The 22,426-nt window shown below is 32.9% G+C and overlaps 1 protein-coding gene across 1 annotated transcript; it reads left to right on the top strand.

Annotated features, from left to right (window-relative positions):
• The first annotated feature begins 2,445 nt into the window (after positions 1 to 2,445).
• On the top strand, positions 2,446 to 20,694 carry LOC137407800 (leucine-rich repeats and immunoglobulin-like domains protein 1). Its single transcript, XM_068094181.1, has 9 exons — positions 2,446 to 2,506; positions 8,477 to 8,556; positions 9,658 to 9,823; positions 10,994 to 11,218; positions 13,270 to 13,483; positions 15,601 to 15,768; positions 16,742 to 16,854; positions 19,402 to 19,506; positions 20,573 to 20,694. Exons 1-9 carry the CDS (start codon positions 2,446 to 2,448, stop codon positions 20,692 to 20,694), a joined length of 1,254 nt encoding a protein of 417 aa, XP_067950282.1.
• Positions 20,695 to 22,426: the final 1,732 nt, after the last annotated feature.

Genomic DNA, 22,426 nt, shown 5'->3' with positions numbered 1-22,426 from the left:
TTTAAACACATGTCAAAGTAATTATTTTGATTTGCTTGACTAACTGTTATCCATTTTATGATTATAGTAGAGCTGCACAACGATTATAAAAATTGATCGCGATTAATAACTTGTCTGAACCAGTTAATCTTCGATTAATCTTAGAATTAATCTAGCAAAAACCTGCATATTAAAAAAATAAGACAGCTACATATAGAATAATTATATTTTAAACAATTGTTAGCAGTAGTACATGTTATGTACAATGTACATAATTTACAATGTAATAATTATTATGAGTATGAAAACTGTCTATGAAAGTCTATAATTAAGTCAGCCAAGAGTTGAGGCAGCACAGTTTATTCACATTATCTGAATAAAGAGATGCCCTCTTGCTACATACAGTATTGCCAGCTTTAGAGAATAGCAGCTCACAGGGGACAGTAGTGCCAGTAGTCAGTAGTATTAGTTATTGTCTGCGACAGCTGGTGATGAATTCTGCACGATAGGATGAGAATTAGGTAAAATATATCTTAATGATGATGTGCTGTGGTGGTAAGCAAATTCTTTTTGACATATACTGCACACCCCTTTCTTGTTTACGCTTCCAACAACTTACAGAAATGCGCTACCTAGGGTGGAAAACATTTTTCTGCTTTCATGTTCCAATAAAGTGTCAATCTTATATTACTAATACTCTGAAGCTGAAATATGATTGTGATTCTTTTGAAAAATGAAAATACATGTATAATTTGCTTTAAAAAGTTTTTAAAAATAAACAAAAACAAACTGCAAGATATTAAATAATACTGAAATCACTTTTGTTGCTATTACCTAGAAATATGTTCAAACATCTAACAACATGGCCGCTTACGGCTAGATCAGAACGGCGCTTGTGCATTGTATTGCATAAACAAGTTTAATGTTAGCGACTCACAGTCGCTAACATGTCATGCCACTTGTCATAGTCGAGTGCAAAATAATTGTGGTTTAATTTATTGGTTAGCAAGTATTGCTTGTCATAATATTTATTTGCTAGTAAATTAAATGGTAGTAACCCGCTACGTTAGTATTACTAACGTATGGTACAAAGCAGTACAAAGAAAAGGAAACACATCAAGATCATCACCTCGGTTGCATTTTAATTGAAGATTAATTGGCCCAACTCAGTTAATCGTTTTTTTGTATTGGTCACGTTAATCGTTTAATTAACGCGATCATTGTGCAGCTCTAGATTATAGTCTGGCATTATGTAGAAAACGTTCTATCTAAAATTAGGTTATTGCCAATAAAGCAATAAAAATGTCTATGCTGATACTGTATTCCACCTCTGACTGTTACAACTCATGCAATTTAAGTAGGAAATATTTCAGCACATATGTAGGTGTATGATTTGATAAGAGACTGACTTTAATGCTTTTTTTTACCAACTAAATACAAAAACCTCTGCAGAACCTCTTTAGTAGTATAGTACAAATCCACAGTTTAATTTCTTGTTTGAGTAATTTAGAAGAAAGAAACTGACTAGCCTATCACAAACTTGGCATAGTAAACTAGATTAGCTAATCAGAGCCATGATAGCCTGTAATACGCTAGTCAATAACAAGCTTAATAGAACTTACTAGATTTGCCCAATTATACATGCCTTTTTAGCAGGTTGACCTGTTAATTTATGTAGATGTTGCTAAGGTATAGCATTTAGAGAACATATGTACTTTTCCTTCATATTGAGATTACTACAAAACCAGCAAACCATAGTTTAACCCTTAATTAACCATATCAAAAATGTAGGTATTTAGTGTAAAAAAGAGCAGAGTTGTTTTGAGTACATTAAAACTAGACAGTAAAGTTTTGTGATGTTTTTTAGACAGCAAAGAAAAACCCTAATGTTCAAAAGAATTTCTTAATATTTTCCAAGCGCGACGAAAAATCACACACATTTTTAAACATTTCCAATTGAGTTAATCGTCTTATCACTCGTTGTAAGTTACGCCATGAAGGTATTCAGCTTTTCTGACTACATATCCCACTCACTAGGCTTCTCATTTGCATCTCCTTTACAGAAATCTTTCAGCACTTTATTTTCTGTAACTGGAGGAACTCTGTCTACTATATAATATCCATCATGACAAGAGAAGGTCTTTGGAGCCAGTTGCTCTAGAGGTCGAGAAGGGGGCATGGCACAGCAGTCACTGTAGTGCTTGCATCTATCAAAGTCATTTACATTATACTGAAAGCAAGTTCCATTTACTAAAGGTGTCTTCACAACTTCTGCTGATTCTGTTCGTAGTCCGAGATATACTTATGTAGGTACTTCATTCCAGTTTATAAAAAGTCTAGCATCTGGTTTTGCGAGTTTACCAGTTTCAGTGCCACCAGAGTTAAAAAAAAGTTGCCAAATTCTCCATGTTCTCTGCGAAAGGTTGCTACTTCAGTTATGATTGCTATGACTAACTATCAGATAAAATGAACACCCTTCAGGAAATCCAATTCCTAGACGAGAGTGAAATAGGAATGATTAGCCAAGGTTGGTTGGCCTCACAACTCTACCTTCGTTTACTCTGACTGATTGTCAAATATCTGAAGCTACCCTGTTCAATAGAGCATTAAACGCCTATATATTTTGTGAATGAAAGTTTTTCATCGCTGTACATCTCTAATGTTATAATTATGACAAATTTCTAAACCAAAGTAAATCTTTCACTGAGTTGCTAGCTATACTAGTTGTCATTGCAGAGAAAATAAAACATAGAAAACATAACTACAGGTCTGGTAGTACACAGTTTTTAAGTGGTTATAATTTAACCATGTTTTTGGTATAAAATGTAATAAGGAAAGCATTATTGCATCAGCTGCTTGTGTTGCGTTTCGCATGGAGTAAGACTAGCTTTCAATTCCTGTATCATGCTTTATTTATGTTGGTTTTTATTACAGCTGCTATTGCTTATGTTACTATATGTAGGAAAAGATCTTTTAATCCAGCCTCAAACGGTGGCAATGGATGGACAAACAAAGCAATTATTACAATAAGATTAAGTATAACATTATCTTATAATACAAGATAATATTAAACCTTAGTGTAATACTGTAAATGCTGTGTCTGTCCATCCATTGTCACAGTTTGAGGTTTGAAAAAATAACCTCTTCTTACAGGATTTGATTTTGTAAAATTTGGCTAAGCAGTTTGAACACTGTAACACTTAGGCCAATTGTCCAACTTCCAGCATTTCAAAATAGTAGTTTATATACATGTATCTATTATCAGTGCTTTATCATCAAAACTGACAAAGTCTCACAAAATTCTAGACTGTGATTGTACTAACATATATAATAAAAATGACGCTACATGACATTTTCTCTCCTAAATGTGACAAGAGAGAAAATGATAAATTTAAGGTTAACTAAGGCACTCTTGTTATTCTCGTCAAATTTGAGAACTTGCACTGACTTGACATTTTATGATATCTGAAATTTTTTACGTACATCGAAGCCCAAACTTAACATAAATTATCTATATTAAATAGTATTTCTGTTTTAAAAGTTTTACATTATAGAAGCATCTTTTGCAGTTAATATTGGTTTACATAAAAGTTTAAACGGTTTTATTTACAAATGGCACATTTACATGCCTGAATATCTGTTCAGAAAATAAAGGAAAGATTTTAAACAAAACACTGATCATTTCTTATATTTTAAGCAAATGAATTGTGAGCTGAAATAAGTTTTATAATGAAAGACTAGATTTGCGCTAAAATTCCACAGTCAAGAGAAGTTTAATGTTTGTGGGTATATCTTTTTGATATCACTAACAAAAATGTAGTTTTAATTGGTTCCAACAGCATATGCATTTGGTAGAAAACAAGCATTAGATATACATTTACCTCAACTATGACATGTTTCTATAATCAAACCAAAGTATACAAATCAAAATTATAGAAAAAAGAAAGTTTAAAACATAATAAAAGTAAACAGTCACATTTCAGTATATAATATTAATCAATTCCAGTATGTGTCTTGTTTGTATATACTACGAAATGGTGGAGCAAATGTTCTAAAACATTTTGATTGGATAATTTTGGGCATCGTATGTTAGGAATTTACTTCATGGGTCAAACGCTCTGCTAAAAGTGAGACAAGTTGTCTCCAGTGTGGGCAGCTTGACTGATTGTGAGCAGTATCAAGATAGATATGTCTGAGTCATCTACAATTACCGTTATAAAATGAAATAAAATACTCCTTAGATTTCATGATTCAAATGAACTTCTTGTAGAAGCTTGTGTTGTGTGAAATAACTGCAAACAAGTTTACATACAGTCATAGATGATTTACACTTGCTAAATTTCACAAATTACAATTTGTCTGTGTTAACAGAATAACAAGCTACAGAGCTCATTAATTTAGTTATTATCCTATTTCAGCTGCTTGTAGTGGTTATCATTTAACATTATCACCTTCTGGTAAATCTGAGATTTATCTCCCCTGCTATTCATCAATACTGAACAATTCAGCCACTTGTATGTAGTAAAAGACATTGAATATTACATAATGCCTTGTCTGTCATATTGTCACCGTTTTCCATTTTTAACAAATCATATATCCATGTCAGTTTAATTAGTAGCCTTCTTTGTATTAAACGCTTGATTTTTAATTATTAAAAAATTTGCTATACTCAGTAGCGAGGAACCTGAGTGAAATGTGCAATTGTATATTGTCGACACTGCTAATCAGCTGAACTGGTAAACAGTGATGAAGATGGTTTTTTTGTCAGGTAAAAACTGCTTTCTGAATACCAAGGTGGTACAGGTGACTACAGTGTTATACTTGCTACATGTACAATGTATTTCTTCAGAATGTTGGCAATGCTGTTTCTTAAAGTGTCATTAATTCTAACTGTGTTGCAACTTTGTTCCCAAGTTATGGACCTCATTGATAAGTGAAAGTAGTTATTGTATAGTTTGATAAGCCAATGTTTGAGATAGTCAACTATATAAAACACCTTTTAGATGTTAAAATGTGATTAATTTGACAAAACTTTTACTCTCATTACTGTTGCTTAACTCTGTCAGACGTTTAGCCATATTATGAAACAAAACCCTTAACCTTTGTTTTTTGTTATGTGTTGTTTTACATTGTTTTCACCATAAATTTGTTTTTACAATATTAAGTATTTCAACTTATTTTCATAATTATTATATATAAGCAAAAAAAGCTAACATTTGCTATTGTTTTAGGAGCGTAAAATACATTTTTGCAAAGAAGCAAAAATTAAGTCTGTGCATTTTGTTTAGTTGAAGTAGGTAGCCTTTTTTCACAAGTTTAACAACATTTTATATTTAGTTATATTTATTCTCAAATTGACAATTTGTCTAAACAGATTTTAAACGAAAGAAATTTTGAATAGATCAATACAGTGAGTATCAGAGCATCAGATTGAACACTTTAAGTTCAGTTTTTTGCTGTTTCTTTAGGTTAAATATAATATTAAAGATTGCTTTAGAGAACTATACTTGAAAAACATTTTAATTTCGATATTTCTCGAAAGTTTCAAGAGTTAGCTACTTCTGAAAATGTAACAACGTGAGGACAATTCTTATACAATTTATTTTACCAACTGGCAATAGTATTTTTTGTAAAATTACTATTAGGAGTATGTACTAAAATCTTTTCTCAATGTGTCATAAAGTGAAAGAGCAAAATTATATCTAAAGTTTTCAAACTTATTAAGGAACTATGAATTTGGAGTTTTCAAAAAAACTTATGTCAAAGTTTTTTAAAGTGTTGGAGTGGTAGCACTGGTCTATAACTTCAAACAATTGAGTTATCTTTTTTCATCAACTTGTTTTAAAATATTTACAAATATTTTAAAATGTATATGCAAAATATTTTTATATTTCAGCCATTTAATGTTTTATGCTCTAGTAAAACAAAAACGTAAAGTTGAAAAGGATTTAATTGTAAGGAAGTGCTTCAACGAAGCTGCTGCTCCTGCAGATGTCGTAAATACAGTTGCAAAAAGTAATGTATTTGGCTATGTTTAATAACATTGTTCATACTGCTGTTTGTTTTGCCAATACAGACAAAACAATGTGGAATACACTCGGTGCTTTCAAGATTCAAAAAATACTTTTTATAAATTTTAAAGGCAAATCTGCTAAAGGTCATTTTTATTCCTTTGGCTGCTATATATTCAATAGGCTGCTTATAACATTATATTGTAAGATATTATTAGACGTAAATAAGAGATATAAAGCTGGCAATATTAATATAAACTGAATCATGAATCATTTTTGAGTTTGTAAATACATGTATACTATCACAGATTCTGTACACTGTAAAACAACTACATGAAGTTACGTAGCACTTACCAAGCTAAATTATTTCATGCTTATCTATGTATAGCTGGCTCCACACTTTATTAACCAAAAACTCTTAGCCTTGGTGGCCATGATAAACTTCATCAGTTTCCTATGCACTTTCACTAACTACTTCTTTAGTAAAAGATGATTTGTTTTCTAATTCAAAACATAAGTAAATGCTTTACCGGGGTATAAAATTAACTGTGCATTAACATCACTCTGTTCAAAGAACAAAACCAGTACAATTCATAAACTAACAACAAATTACATGTATATATTTTCATGTAGACACGACCTTGCAAGTCAGTGTGACTTTTGCTGTTGCCTTGAAAAGACCTTCGCTAAACCCCCAAGGCTGACTCACCAAGCCCCTAGGGTTCAATGGAACTCAGCTTATAAACCATGGGTCTATAACTCATCTATATCTACCTAACACATCTAAAAACCACATCTAGTGCCCTAACAGTTTTTAGAGATCCTTGAATTGCGGCAATTCCTGTTTGATATTGCATAAAATCACTTTAATAGAGTTATAAGTGATCCACTAAACTGACTGTTTTGTACGCTACTATTTAGAAAATCATAAAATTAATTATTTGTGCCAACTAGGTTTTTAAGACTAAACTTTCGCTGAATCAAAATATGCCATGTAGAATCTCTTTTTTTTAATTTTACTATGCACTTTGACCATTAGTTTTATACACAAGCATATTGTTAGAATTTTTACTAGTACGGATATTCAAATAACGTTATTTCATTTCATTTCATTTTTGCTCGACACATAATAATAGGCTTATGAAATAATATATTTACAGCAATAAGGGTGTATGGTTGACCAAAGGGAGAGCCAACCAAAAAATAAATTAAATACGTGGTTTCAGCGTGAATTACATAAAGGCTATCACTCTATAAGCTTTGGTACTGCTTTTCCTTTTAGTTTAAACTCAATGTTGCACAAGTTAAAAATTTTTTTTTCTTGTATAACAATCTGTGTTTGTCATTGAGTGCAAATTCATGTCAAATAAACTGTAAACAGCTCTAAAAGTATTGTAGAAGGTAAGTTTGTTTTATTATGATAGTTTAATTTTTTGTTCAGTAACAGTTTTTGGAAACAGGTCATGTCAATAAGCAAAGTGAGAAGGCCGCTTTCATCTAAGTCAATAACCTTTGAACTTACAAAGCTGTTTCTATAAGGCTCACATCTCTTATTCCCAAATTTGTTTTTATAGCAAACCTTGGCTGAACTTAGGAGAGAAAAGGCGGTTTAGTGGTGTCTCTATTATATACCCTAGTACTCCGGTACTGTAGTGTGCCATAATAGATTTTCAGGCATCAGATGTAGTGTAGTGCCAGCCAGACACTAGCAACAAGCGTTCTTGCTGGAAGGTCACAAATTAGTGTCATGCATAATAGCCAGCTTGGCTAACAGAGTCAAGTCGGCATGAACAAAGAAGTCGGCTCAGCTTACTCAACTATAGTCGGCTCAGTTAAACCAACTACCTTATAGTTTATTTACAGGAGCTGCGTCACGTATACAAGGCATATCAAATTACATGACAAAAACAGATGGCAAAAAGTGATAAGCAGGAGGCGGAGCCTATCACAACGTAATCAATATAATTATAACAAGCATTTCAAGATTGTTACAGCAGAATTTTGACACACTCTGCATGCTTATTCAGTTGTTTATGACTTTGAACTTTGTACATTCATATGTATAATGATTGTCAAATATATATATATATATATATTCTTGGGGCCAAACAATTGATTTGTTAATTTGTTGTCTTTTGGAAAGTAAAATAATGGGCAGATTCCTTTATGATAGCAGTGAGGTTATGTAGCCACACAATTATTCAGAAATATTTCAAGGCGGTCGATTGGCGCATACTGGATGTTGGAGCTTCAGTCTACCAAGCTGAATGTCATTAGTATGAACTATGAAGTTAGCTTTTAAAGTTTCAAATGGAAAATATTTTTACTAAAAAAATTTACTCAAGTATGCGACTAACTATTTATTAAAGTCAAACAATAGAATTCTTGAATAGTTGGTATTCACTATTGTGGAAGAAAGCAATGCCTGCAAAATATCAGCATGAAGGTCTTCCTTTTTCTGTTTCTGATAATTAATTCTACTTCAGGTCATATCGGATGCAATCCATCTTGTATTTGTGAACCCCTCAGAAACTTCTCTTCTCTCAATGTAAAGGCACAGATTGTGGTAAGTTTACCATATTCTGCGTCCTACCTTCTTGGGTCTCAGTTTGCTAATATTATAGCCATCGGCGTATGTCAGGTGTATGGAAGTTTTTTGCGTTTAAGTTTTTACTGACTTTGGCGCTGGGAAGAGTACATCATCTAGTTTACTGTTTATTATATTACCAACATTGCTGTTAGTGATCTGAAAAGTACTGACATACATTCAACATTTTATTTTATTTAAGAGTCATCAACAAAATAAGGTTTTTCGTTACAAACCAAAGCAAAAATTGGAAGACAGAGATCAGGAATTTTTGAGTGAGTCTACCAAGAGTGTTTTAAAAGTTGGAAATCTAGCAGGATTGCAAATGAGTTGAACTAATGAATTGTAGGTTGTAGTAATAGAATATTCATGAAATGAAACATATGATGGTAGATGTAGTATGTTGGTGTTATGGAAGATAAAACGATGTTTGTCGTATCTGTTAACGGATGAATGTAAATATCTTGGGCTTAGTTTACTGATGATCACTCTTCTCTAGGACTACTATGAGTTTCACATCTTTAAGTCTTCTGATGTGATTATTTTGCTTGGTAACCTTACATTTCGCATAGACATAGAGTAAATTTTTAATTGCAGCAAACAGAATGAAACCTAAATTTTTTTTATTTGATTTGCATTGCGTTTTATTTAAAAAAAACTGTGTACTTTTTCTAATTCAGAAAATATAACATTTTTTGTTGGCTATCTACAATGATAATAATAATATTTTCTTCCGTTAAACTGTTTGCACAAACAGCTTAATAAAAAACTTCAAGATTGATTTTAAAAATATTTACTTCGAATGTTTATAAAATGATTGCTAAGCAAAGTATCCCAGACCCATAGTTCTCAGTGCGTATGGAAACTGTTAAAAGTTGGCTAAACCAGTTTACTAAAGTGAAAGCTCACTGTATGTCTTTGTATTCTGTTTCACAAAACCTTATTTTTTAAAGTTAAAGTAAAAAATACCATATTCAGTGATTAGTTTACACTAATGTTGTGAAGAAATGGTATACTTTGGCATTAGTGTACAATGAAGGTGCGAAGATTGGCTGAACTTGTAATCTATTTGTTGATCAGGGAATAGACAACAAGGAAAGTGCAAGAGAAGTGGTTTGCGATGCACCATATAGAAACAGAGAGCTGAATCTATCAGATGTATTTTATGCTAACAATGTTGGAAAACTAGATATAGCTAATGCAAACATTGCACACATTGAAGAGGACCTTCTCTTTAATGCCAAATGTGAGAATTAAAGTTACATTTAAGTTTCCTATTGGTTTGTCCACTATAGTTTCTAAAAACTTTATGCTTTTACTGCAAACAATTTTATATTAAAGCAATGATTTCCATGAAACTGCTTGTCTGTAACATTAGGAAATTTTCAACTAACCAATTTATGTTCAAGTTTAACAAAGATCAACTGAATAAGCATTGCTAAAATGTTATTAGTATTTCTTTCAGCCTTAAAAAAATAAACATAACTTTCTAACAAGCCAGGGAAAAAATAGGACTAAAGTGGGTTAGTTCGGGGTGTGCTAGTGTGCCATTCCACTTGACTGCCGGCAGATTTACATTGTTCACACTATACATTTAGAAATATTATTTAGTTATACATACATGTACATACATTTTATTTTGTTTTAATCTCCAAAAACCGCTGATTAAACAGCCAGCATGGTAGTGTAATTTTTTATCAAAAATAGTTGTACTTTTGAAATTTAAAACAAACACCATTTCATCTCTGACCGACAACAACTTGGGCTTGTTGATCGCTTGCTTGCTGTCGGATTTGAGTTGTATAACAATTACTTAGCATAGTTTATAATTGTCAAATTTTGATAAGATTCTTTACCATTTCTTTTAACATATACATGTTCATAAAAATTTAATGTGACAAAGTGATGGTGTTGCTAATTTAATCAGAACTGTTTTGATTTTTTAACTTGAAGTTGTATATATAAAATCACACAGGGTTCCAAAATCTTATTCTTCTATGTAAATGAGTTCCTTAAATCGAATGCAATATGACTTTTTAAAACAGTTTCTCTTTTAAATATTATGAATTTTGACAACAACCTCTAAGTTTTGATTTATATCTGAAACAAAGCATTTACCTTCACTTTACCATTAGTAGCATTGCTTTTTGCAACATTTCAGTCTCCTTGCATAATTTGAAATAACTAAAAAGTGATCCCATCTTGACAGAAGCTGTTGCTACCAAATAATATAATCTGCTGCTCTTTAGTTTTTTATCGCTCTACTGACAAATTTGGCTGAAATGTTTAGAAGGCTGCTTTCTAAACTCTCTTTCAGGTAATCCAGCAATTAAACCTCTGTAATTCCATTTATTTGAATTATTTCAAAGCTACCACAGCTCTATTAAAATTACTCAATGCTTGGTGATTGTTACAGATCTTACCCAGATATACATTCGTCACTCACGACTCGCCAACATCCCTTCTCAGCTGTTCAATTTCAGCAATGATATCCAAGTGCTTGATCTCTCTTTTAATTCCATTTCAAATTTAAACTTTTTATCCAATGGCCAGTTAAACAAGTTGAAAGTGCTTAATCTCCAGAACAATCGCATATCTTCGCTTGTTCTTCCAGACGTCGTATCTCTAAACTCTCTCATCGGTAAGTACGATTCAAGAGCGTACTTTTATCTGAGAGGTAAGAAAAAACCCATTTAAGTTTTGTCTGATAGTTTTATTTCAGAATTGATGGGCCATGTTCGGTCATTTGGTAATCATATCTTCAAAAGTAAACTATTGCTGAGCAAGCAACGGTTAAATTAAATGATGCCTCAACAAGTATAGGCTAGACATTAAAGATAATTTTACGCAGAATGTTAGTAGATTTTATTAGATCAAATCAAAATTTTCCAATTCTTTGCAATTGTTTTTATTGTTGCCTTAATCGATCTGATTGCCAGGATGTTTTCTAATTAAAAGCTAAAAAACTTGATCGCGGTTAAAATCCTAAAAAGATACAGGCAAAATGATGTCACTAGTTGCTATCATTGCTATAGTTCATATTAGCTATTGTGTTCATGGTGCAGCATTACGTGTTTCTATTCTGCTAGATTCTTTCCCCTACTGACATCTTAATCACACTTTCACTTTATCTGGGCATTTTAAACACATTTCAAGACCACCTCAAACACCAAAAACGATCACAAATGATGACAAATACCAATACTTTATGATAAAATGAACTAAAATTTTGTGTGGGTTCAACTTTACCAGATATTCTCCATGGGTTCTTCATTAGCCAATCAGCATGCGGGACACAAATAATATTTCATGTTATTCATTACCTCCTGATTGTGAACAGTGTTTGTATTGATGTCTGGTAAATATTACAAACTGGCACTAATGTGCACAATTTGGCTGATTGGGAACTGTATCTGGATCGCTCTCTGGTAAAAATGACGTCTTGTCTTTACAGTGATTGGGTGGGTTGGCTGATTAAAAACTGGGCCTAGATTGTTGTCTGGTGAAAATGACAACTTGTCTCTAGTGTGGGTAGGTTGACTGGTTGTGAACTTTATTGAGATTGCTATCTCAGAGTCATCTATCATAGCTGTTACAAAACAGTATGGGATACACTCTGCTTTTCCATGATTCAAAGATACTTTTCGTGATAGATTTTTAGATATAACTACATGTGTACTGAGGGCCATCTTTATTTCTATATACAATAGCAAACAATTTTAAGACAGGTCATTTATGTGATTTTGCCATACAAGACTTTCAAGTTCTTATTAGAATGTTTATACCTGTAAATCTCACAGACATTAATGTGATAATAATATTGTTCTCTGTGTAATCTGTAAATAGGCACGTGAACCATTTTTGAAAATGATAATGCAGAACATGAAAGCCGAACATAAGTTCTAGAAGGCTAATATATGGTAACATATTTTCTGCGTCCAAGCCTGTTTACTGCTTGCATTGCTTGTTAGGTTTTGAAAGTCTAGCATTTGATGTGGTTTAGGAACTGGCGATAAATTCTGGTTGAGGGTTTCATAGCTGAGCAATTACACTTAGTACCTATCCTGTTGCCCATTATCAGATGGATGCAGAATATAACCTTCAAACTTAAGTACTCATTTCGATACAATGGCAGTGTAGCTACACAACCGTATATATGGCACTGCAGTGACACCAAGGAAACAGTCATTTCATTCTTGTTCTGTTATGATTCAGCACTGCTGTTTGGAAGATGAGCCATCTTTGTGCCATGAAACAGTCATAACTATCAAAAAGCATCACACTGGTGTGCATGCATAAAAGTCTTGCTTTCCTGTCGATTCATCTTCAAAAACCAAAACTTTGACATTGCTCTCCTGTAGTGCCCTATAGAAACATGATCTACTTGTCAGCTCAGCTTGAGTCTTTGTAATTGCACACTCTGGTATCACTACAGAATCCCTGTTTAGAAACTTAGTAATCATGCCTTAGCTATAACATTTTCCTAGATCACTGCAAGTTGCTATAGCAAAAATATTTTTTTAGATTTTCTGCACCCATGGTTGACAAATTTTGCATTCTACCGCAACTTAACCATGTTTGTATTATCTTTTCATAGATGCTAAATATTTGAATTTTTAGGTATTTGTCAAAAAATGCTTGCAACTTGCTGCAAATTTCCATAAAAACATTTTTTCGTTTATCATTTTGTAGTCTTTATCCTCTCAAATAATGTGATCATGGTTCAGCGACCTCTCACACAGTACAACTTGCCTCGGCTAAAAGCATTGGATTTGAGCTATAACCACCTGGAAAGCATTCCTAGCGGCACATTTGCATGCTGCAGCAAAGTAGAACTACTCGACCTCTCTCATAACAGGTTTGAAGGAGTACAAATGGCATCTTTTAAGAACCTGACATCTCTGCGGTAAGTCAGCTAATAATAACTTAAATTTAGCCTTCAAAATCTTTCGAAAATTTGGGTTACTATAGATTTTTCTTTAAGTTATTCTCTTTTTATTGATCAACAAGCTAAAAGATTTCTCAAGCAAGTTAGAGTTAGAGTTCAGTTGAAGTATTAGTAACAATAAAGAAGGAGCAATGCAAGTGAAAACCTTTAGAACTACCAAAACTAAGAAGCATGCATTTCATTATTACTATTATTAGCTTCAATTGCATTACTATTGTGCACTAGTAATACTAGTATGCTTGGCTGTCTTGTTCACCGTGAGAGATCGTCATGACTAATCAGTACCTGCAGAATTAGCTCTTTTGCTAGGAAGTTAATTTTTTTACTGGGAAATGAATATGTATTCGGTAAAACCTAATATTGGACAGGAGCTTGTATAAATCCTCACTTCTGAGCTACCCAGTCTATCAAAAAATTATGTTGATACCAAATTAATCATCCTAAAATTTTATATTAGGTGGTGCTATGAAAATTATCACAAATGCGTTGCGGAATGAGATCAAACACTTTTTCGGCTTTTTTCAAAAAGACTGCGAGCGATTATCAATTGGCGATTTATTAATAGTTTTACAGTGTTATTATTACTGAGGAAAAATGAATAATAACTCTCAGTATTACTATTGTTAAATAAAAGTCTCCCAAAGTCCATAAACCCAAAATTAGTAAAAGTTTGTAGCTGTAAATCGTCTAGCGTGACTTTGCATTGCTATTAACAAATCGCATGAAAAAGATAAACATTTTTGCAAAGCGGCATCACGCTCAGGATTAGCTGTTAACATATTTTATTGACTCATTACATTCAGATAATTCTTTTCCTTTATTTAAGTACAGCTATGACAGGGTAATTCAGTGGAGTAGTGTTTGGAGTGCTGGACTGTAAATTAGAGTACCTGAGTTCATTTCTTGCGTGAGGTAGTTTTGTTCCTAATGCTCTTGGGATGGCTTTGGACAGACAGAACTGCATTCATTATGGCATAGATTATAATTATTATCAGTATTATTATTATTATCATTAAAATCATTACCTTTATTCTAGTCATTCGATAACCATTATCATCATTGATAGTATTTTTATCATTATTATTACTAGTATACTTGGCAGTTTGGTTCACCATGAGAGATCATCATTAGTATCAGTATGTAGATTATTATCCCATGAAGCTGTAAGGAGTAGGACTAGTATTACAGTATTGGTTAGCACGTTTGTCTGTACCACAGAGGATCCAAGTTCCAATGCAATGCAATTGATTTGATTACGCTGACCCTGCTAGTCTGGCTTTGAACAAATGGATGGACACAGCTCTTATTATAGTACAGAAATTATTTATTATTATTACTATTGGTGTTGTTCATATTATTTTTATTGTAATAAATATTATAATTTACATGATTATTGTTATTACTAAATCGTTTTAATACTGATACAGATTTAAATCATCTTTGTAACTTTTATACAGTTTTACAAATATTTGCCTTGTATGGTCAGTGTTAAGTATAACCCATACTCAATTTTTATGTTGATTTAGTTTGACTATCTGTTTTCCCATAATTCCTAGCTGCAAGCTTACATGCTGTCATGTTAGTATGAGCTCAACTTGCAGCCAAAAATGAGATTCGGTTTTTTTCAACTTTTCTGTACTGCAGGCTCCTGCTTTGAGCCTTTGGACTCGGTCAAGGAATTGTTTGATCATCATTTTTTCACTCCTATTAGAGACATTTTATTGTATTCTATAGGCTGTTGTTTTGTAGGTTGCTGCACTGAATATGCAGAGAGTTACTATTTAAACTTTGAACTTCATAGCATTTTTGTAGTAAAAATTAATGTTAGTAAACTTATTTATTTTAAACAATATTTGGTGCTAAACGTTGTGCTAGTAAAAGTTTAATTTCATCATTTGCTCTTGATAATTTAAATTTAAAAATGTATATAAAAAAAGATTTTTGTGTTATAAGCAAATAGTGACAAAATTAAAATTTTCATCTTTCAAGAAAATAGTGAGAACATTATTTTTTGTATTCTAAGCAAGTAGTGAAACCATTAAAACCTTATTTTGTTTTGTTTTGATTTTTTATAGCACTCTAAACCTAGACTACAACCAAATCGCTCATCTCCCAAACAATTTCCTCCATTCTCTGCCTGCTCTAGAGTTTCTACACCTTGGGCACAATCTTCTCAGCACATTCCTCTATGAAAAGGCAATGTTTCCTAGTGCTCTTAAGGATCTCATGCTAGACAGCAACCAGTAAGATGTTCTCTTCTTTGATTATATTCCTTCTAGGGTTCACTTTAAATAATGCTGTCATAAACTTAGACTTTGTGCATAATGAGTAGTAGTGTAATTGTTAACAGAAAACAGTGCTGACAACAGAGTATAAAGTAGCCAACAAAGTAGCACCAACTCTTTATTTTCTACCTATATTCAATAATAAATACTTTATATGATGAGATCCATTTTAAGTAAATGTTCTAATATTTAAGAATGACATGAAATCCTAATGTACACTGTATAAGAATTGTAAATTACTGTAAATTGTTGAGTGCAAGCAGAACATTATGTTTGTGTTGATTTATCTGTTGCAACTGTATAGATTGGTTAGCTTATTTATCTTTTTAACAATAGAGAACACGCTGAAAGAGATCATTCGATTGAAATAATTTTTATGAATGCGTGTTTTGGTTTGCTGTAGATCAAGACTTCAGACCGGCTGCAGCACTCCTTGATCAAGCGGTGTATTTTATCAATTGATTTTAAACAATCAAGTGTTTTAAATGCCCTGTTAAATTAAGCTAAAGTTCTGGTTTCTGGCACATGATGTATATACCAAAAATGATGAAGGTTGTATGTAACAAAATGTTTAGGTAATCAGCAATAATTTAGACATAACAAAGTAAATAAATTAATTGTATAGAATTCTATAACTAGGAAATAATAAATTTATTTGTGAATTTCTATATGATATAACTGAATCCAGCTGTAACAGGAGGAGTTTGACCTATATATAATCTAATATGGTCAATAATTGAACAGTTAGATAATATTAGAGTACATGATGTCATCTCACCTAATAAGTCCCATGCCAAATTCCACATGTAAATATTATATTGAAAATTATTTGTAACAGAAATATAGTTAATATTCTTAATGATTCATAAATAAATGAGATTATGTACATGATTAGTGCAGGGTGAAAATTATTTAAAAATATTTTTGGCAGGATTAAAGAGATTTCTGTGAACATGAGCAAAAGCCTGAAGAACCTAAATAACCTTGATTGCATTCATTTGGATAACAACAGCATCTCCTACCTGCCAGCTCATGCCTTCAGAAGTATGTCACATTTATCACTCTTATTAATACAGTCCATATCCTTCTTCATTCAGACAAGCAAGGTTGTCTTATTGCATTGTTCTTAACAAGTGTTGGTTTATTTTCGATTTCTAGTAAAAAGTTTACAAATAATAAATATACTCACAAAGTTACTTAGTTTGATAGATAGTTACAAATTTCACATCACTCACTTTACTTTCATGTGGCCATCATTACAGAAGTACAAAAGTTTGGGATTGCTTCAGCGCATTTAAGATTGTTTTAGGTATTTGACTGAGGGCTGTTGAAGAACTGAGTTAAAGTTGTGACTTATCATTGTCAATAGAATTATTTCACTCTAAATTTTACCAAAATCTAATTCATTGAATGAACAGAAATTGCACAGTGACAAAAGTACTAACTTTTTATTGGCATAAGAATTGCGCCCAAACATCCAAATTTTAACGGGGAAAATTAATTAATTTTTATATTAATGGGTATAAACTTTATTCATTGTTAATCTTAATCATCAACAGAGTGTTGTTTTTGTTACCAAAAACTGAGAAGATAGAAATCAAAAACTATTGAGTGAGTTGAACAAATATTTTATAAAAGTATATAATCTAACAGTATTGCAGAGGAGTCGGGATAGTGAATTGAAGGTTGTAGTAACAGAAAGTTCATAAAGTAAAACATAGAGGTGAATGCAATATGTTGGTGTCACAAAATAAAGGACAGTTTGTCATCATATGTGTGAAAAAATAAATACACACATTCTGGGCACAGTTTACACCAGTTTTTGAAACATTTTACACAGATGTAAAAATGAACAAGTTTGAAGCACATAAATGACATAATTTTTTTATTATATATTTCAATACATCAGAGTCTTGGCTTTTGTATGAGCCTGTATTCAATAAACAAAGAAAAATAGAACTATGAAAAACGGGGTGTCAAAAGTACGTCCTGCAAAAAAAAACACTTGGTTCAGGTACTCAAAATGTGACATCAGAATTTTCATTTAGCCTTAGGTCGTCGATCCCTTTCGCTGCTATTGAGGCTGCATTTTTTCTGTGACAATCGGTGCTATTAAACCCGGAGAGCGCTAATAATACACTAAGATTCTAAATAATCAACAATGCCCGCGATCGCGCTAACACCTGACCAATACAAACACATGTTCTGGGTTAATTAATTATGCTTCAATAAATGTACTGTTGTTGATAAAGGTAATGAAATCACCTCGATTAAATTATGACATGTGATTTCGTGGCCCTAGGACTAAATGTCAATCGCACTTTTACGAGATCATGCAATGCTTGAAATTAATTTGTCCCAGTCGTCACCCTCAACATCACATTAAAATAGAGAGCTAGTGCATAATATCATCAGAAAAATATAGCATGGTTCTTGGAGTCTGAGGTACTTATCATAGAAATAATATGTACATGGAGAACTAATGACACCTACTCCTTTGTCATCTTCATTCGTTCTCTGGGGTTGTCCTACCTTCGCCTGCCACTAGCGTCATTATCGTCACTTTCGTAGTTGATAAATAAGAGGTAAGAGCACACAACAACAAATATGAGAATAGTGACGTCACAATTGTCGAGACTATGCCAGTAAACTTTTTTGCGGTAGAGCTCTGGGGAAATCCTATAAACACCAACCAATGTCTGTCTCACCATGGCAAACAATAGCTCATTCGAAAGCCAAGACTCTGATGTATTGAAATATACAATTGAAAATTATGTAATTTATGTGCTTTAAATAAGTGTGATGAGCTAGATTACATTATCAGTAGTAGGCCTACACAAGTCTTAGCATACTTTTCTGCAAGAGAAATATACGTTTCTCTAATAAGAATATACATCTACGCTGTTTCTCATAACTGTTGTATTCTGAAGCAACTATTTTTATAAGAAGAAACTGTGTTTTGCATATTTTTGTCCAAACTTTTTCAGTTCAAAAAGATAATTAATTTAAATACTTATAACATTAAAAAATGTACATTGTATAAAAACAGGAAATTTTTTATTATAAAAATGGTGTTAGATGTAAAACTAAAGTAAACAAATGCTAAGCACTAAAATATTGATTTTTACTTTTTGCTACTAATTTTCAGCTAAATAATTCAGCTCCGGCAACCAGATTCGATGTGTTTTACTTTATGGGTTATGGTTCATTGTCAGCGATGACAAAGTTGGTCTGTCTTGCATATTTACCTTATCAGTGCTTTTGCAAACATTATGTTGGCAGATAAGTGAGGGTGATTGCAACAGAGATCTAAATTTAATGCAAACTACCATAAAAGCAGTTGTCTATCCTTTTTACAATGACAGGATAACCCTAATAACAATGGTTACACAGGACTGCAGCATGCGGTATATGTGCGTAGGAATAGCTGCTTATCTTCCAGAAACTTTTAAAGAGTCATATACAATTTTCGCAAATGCAAACAGCTACCACCAGTTTTATAGATTTACAATGTTACCAAATGTGTTTTTTGATTCACCCAATGATTGACCCAAAAGGTAATTGTTTCAATACATTGTGTTTGTGTTACAGGTTTGTTAAATATAGAGGTGATTGGACTAGATGTAAACCCTATCAGTGGGATGGATCCTCATGCATTTGTAGAACTGCCTAATCTAAAGTCTATTCGTCTCACTGGTTAGTTATACATCTCTAACTTGAACCGTTGTCAATACAGTATCTGAATGGAAACTACCGTTTGTAATTTTTTACTTTGTAATCACTAGCAGCAAGCTCAGCAACGCTCTTAATTTTTTCCTTTTACTCAGAAAGCTTGCAAATAGATGTACAATACTGTTTCTCAAAAAAATTTGTAGCAACTTGGTGGAAGACACAAAACATAACCATGTGAAGTTTAGATGAAACTGTTCAGAAAATGTACAAAGGCTTAGATACTTGAAAGCAAAGAAATCAACTATTTTATTATTGGAAAGCTAAAGGCTATATTTGTGTCCTTTATTAAAGCTTTTTGGTACTTATGCTTTTTCTAGCTATAAAGCTAACAAATTGCTATATAAATGAAATCCGATTCTGTACGCATCAGTATAATCTCAAGTTATATATAAACTACTACTGTTATTCAAACTCTGGAAAAACTCAGTGATTTAAATCTTTGCAACAGCCGTGTCATAAAATTCCAAGTTATTGAGAAACATAACAGAAGTTTATTGGTGAAAAGGACTAAAAACTATAGATAAAACAAGAGTACTTGTTTACACTCTATCACCCAATAGTGGAAGACGCGGTTGACAAACTGGTTAAGCTGATCTAGTTGAAGCAAGAAGCTCAACAAGCTAGGCAAGAACAACAACAGGCTAGACAAGATCAAGCGCAAGCTAGACAAGAACAAGAACCGGCTAGACAAAAACAGCGTGATGAAAATATAAAATCAATAGAACTAATTATGGAAAAAGCTAAGGGTAAGAAAACATCGACAGCATCTGTTCCAAAATTTTATGAATTTGATCCAACAAAAGAGTTACTAACAGACTAAGTGAACTGATTCAACACCTTCATTAAAGCTACTCCATTTCCACCTTAGAAGGCAGCAGGAGTTTTCTAGCCAATCAACGCCCAGCACTATATAAACAACTAAACAACATGGCAGCACAGCTAGGTACACCTAAAGCTATTATTGACTTAAGCGTGGATGACATTGTTAATTTTTTAAAAGAACATTTTGACCCAGCATGATTTATTGTAGGAGAATGCTACCGATGTCGCTATGATATGCAGCGCAAACCAGGAGAGGCAATTCCAGAACATGCAGCAATAATACGCCAAGATGCCACAAATTGTGCATTTCCAGACATCATAGATCTATAAGATGAAACGCTGAGAGCAAGATTCATTTGTTTTTTTAACAAAGAGACAGTACTAAAACCACTTTTAAAGTCAAAGTTGGGGAACTAACTTTCAATAAAGCCAATCAAATAGCTCAGGAAGCAGGCAAAGCAACCAGAGTTGCCAAAGAAACTGTTTATAAAAAGCAGCCAAGGCTGAACAAAGTTTTTACTCAGAAGAACAGCTATGCACCATCAACACAACAGCACAACATACAGGAAGCAACTAAACCATTACAGACAAAGTCATGCTACATATGTAATAAAGTTGGACACCTTCCAGATAGCTTCTGGTTTAAAATCTGCAATTTGCAATTTGGGTTACAAAATTGATAATTGAGCTAGCAAGTATTAAGAAGAAGAAGACAACTCCATCACCAGTAAAAAGAGCTGAAATTTTACACATGACAAATAATTCCGCTACTTCCGTACTAAGATTACATGATGAAATAGAACTACAAGGACAAACTTTCACTTTGGAACTTGAAACAAGAGCTTGTAACAACTTTATAACTCAACAGATTTGAGAGCAGCTAAGAAAACCTGACTTTCAACCTACCCAAGTGAACTACAACTCAGCTTCAGGACACATGATAAAGACCACGGACAATGTAACATTGAAACCAAACTACCCCTACAGGAGCAAAAAACTCAATTTGTAGTAATCACTGCGCAAAACAGTTGAGCCAACACAGTTTAGCAATTATGGCACACCGGTGGTACCAGTCAGAAAGTAGAAGTTACCAGAACATACCTCCATAGACATTGAAGTATGTGGGGACGACTACAAGACAGTGAACCAACAATTGACGATCCACAGACAACTCATTCCCCTCTCAGAAAACATAATTCAAAGACTAAGAGGAAGATATGGCTACACAAAAAATAGACTTTACAGATGCGTATCACCAAATAACCTTAAGGCAAGAGCCAAAAAAGCTAGTGTTATCTACACAGAGAAGAGTTCTGCTGCAGATGAGACTTTATTTTGGCATCAGTTCTGAACCAGGTCATTTTCAAGAGATTATTAAACAACTCCAGGTTGACTGCAACTTACCAGGAGTTGCAGTCTACCTGGATGACATTTTGGTCAGTGAATCTGATGCTAACAGCCATCTCCGGAATCTAAGGAAACTACGACATAAGCTATCTGGCAATGGGCTGAGGTGCAAGTTGGAGAAATGTTCTTTTTCACAACCTACAGTTGATTATCTGGGACACCAGCTCATTTCTAATGAAATAACTAAAGGAAGGAAAGCAGACACAGTAATGCAGATGCAACCATCTACTAACGAGACATAGAAACAATTTTTATTATGATCTACAATGTTCTACAGCAAATTTCTATTTAACTTATCAACAATGACAGAGCCATTACACAGATCGACTCGCAAAGATAAGAAATAGAGTTGGTGCCCACAACAGCAGACAAGTTTTAACAAGATTAAAGAGATACTTTCAACATACCAAGTGTTAACCCATTTGGATCCAGCATTTGACATCGGAATTGTCTGTGATGCTTCAGACACTGGAATAGGAGCTGTACTATTTCACCGGTATGCTGATGGTAAAAAAAGACCAATCTCCAAAATTTCAAATTCTTTCACAACATGCAAAAGAAGTATGAACAAGTTCAGAAAGAAGCATACTCTATCATATTTGATCTAAAGAAATTCCACCAGTTTCTATTTAAGAGACGATTTATTCTAGTCACA

This window comes from Watersipora subatra, chromosome 11 (genome assembly GCF_963576615.1).
Source record: "Watersipora subatra chromosome 11, tzWatSuba1.1, whole genome shotgun sequence".
NCBI classification, from domain to species: Eukaryota; Metazoa; Bryozoa; class Gymnolaemata; order Cheilostomatida; family Watersiporidae; genus Watersipora; species Watersipora subatra.
This window is presented reverse-complemented; position numbering and strand designations above follow the sequence as displayed.

Bases quoted from the DNA above. Each gene is read 5' to 3' on its own strand.
- LOC137407800 (XM_068094181.1), top strand. From the start codon at position 2,446: ATGAACACCCTTCAGGAAATCCAATTCCTAGACGAGAGTGAAATAGGA. The intron at 9,824-10,993 runs GTGAGAATTAAA...TGATTGTTACAG, and splicing joins CCTTCTCTTTAATGCCAAAT to ATCTTACCCAGATATACATT. The intron at 13,484-15,600 runs GTAAGTCAGCTA...GATTTTTTATAG, and splicing joins AAGAACCTGACATCTCTGCG to CACTCTAAACCTAGACTACA.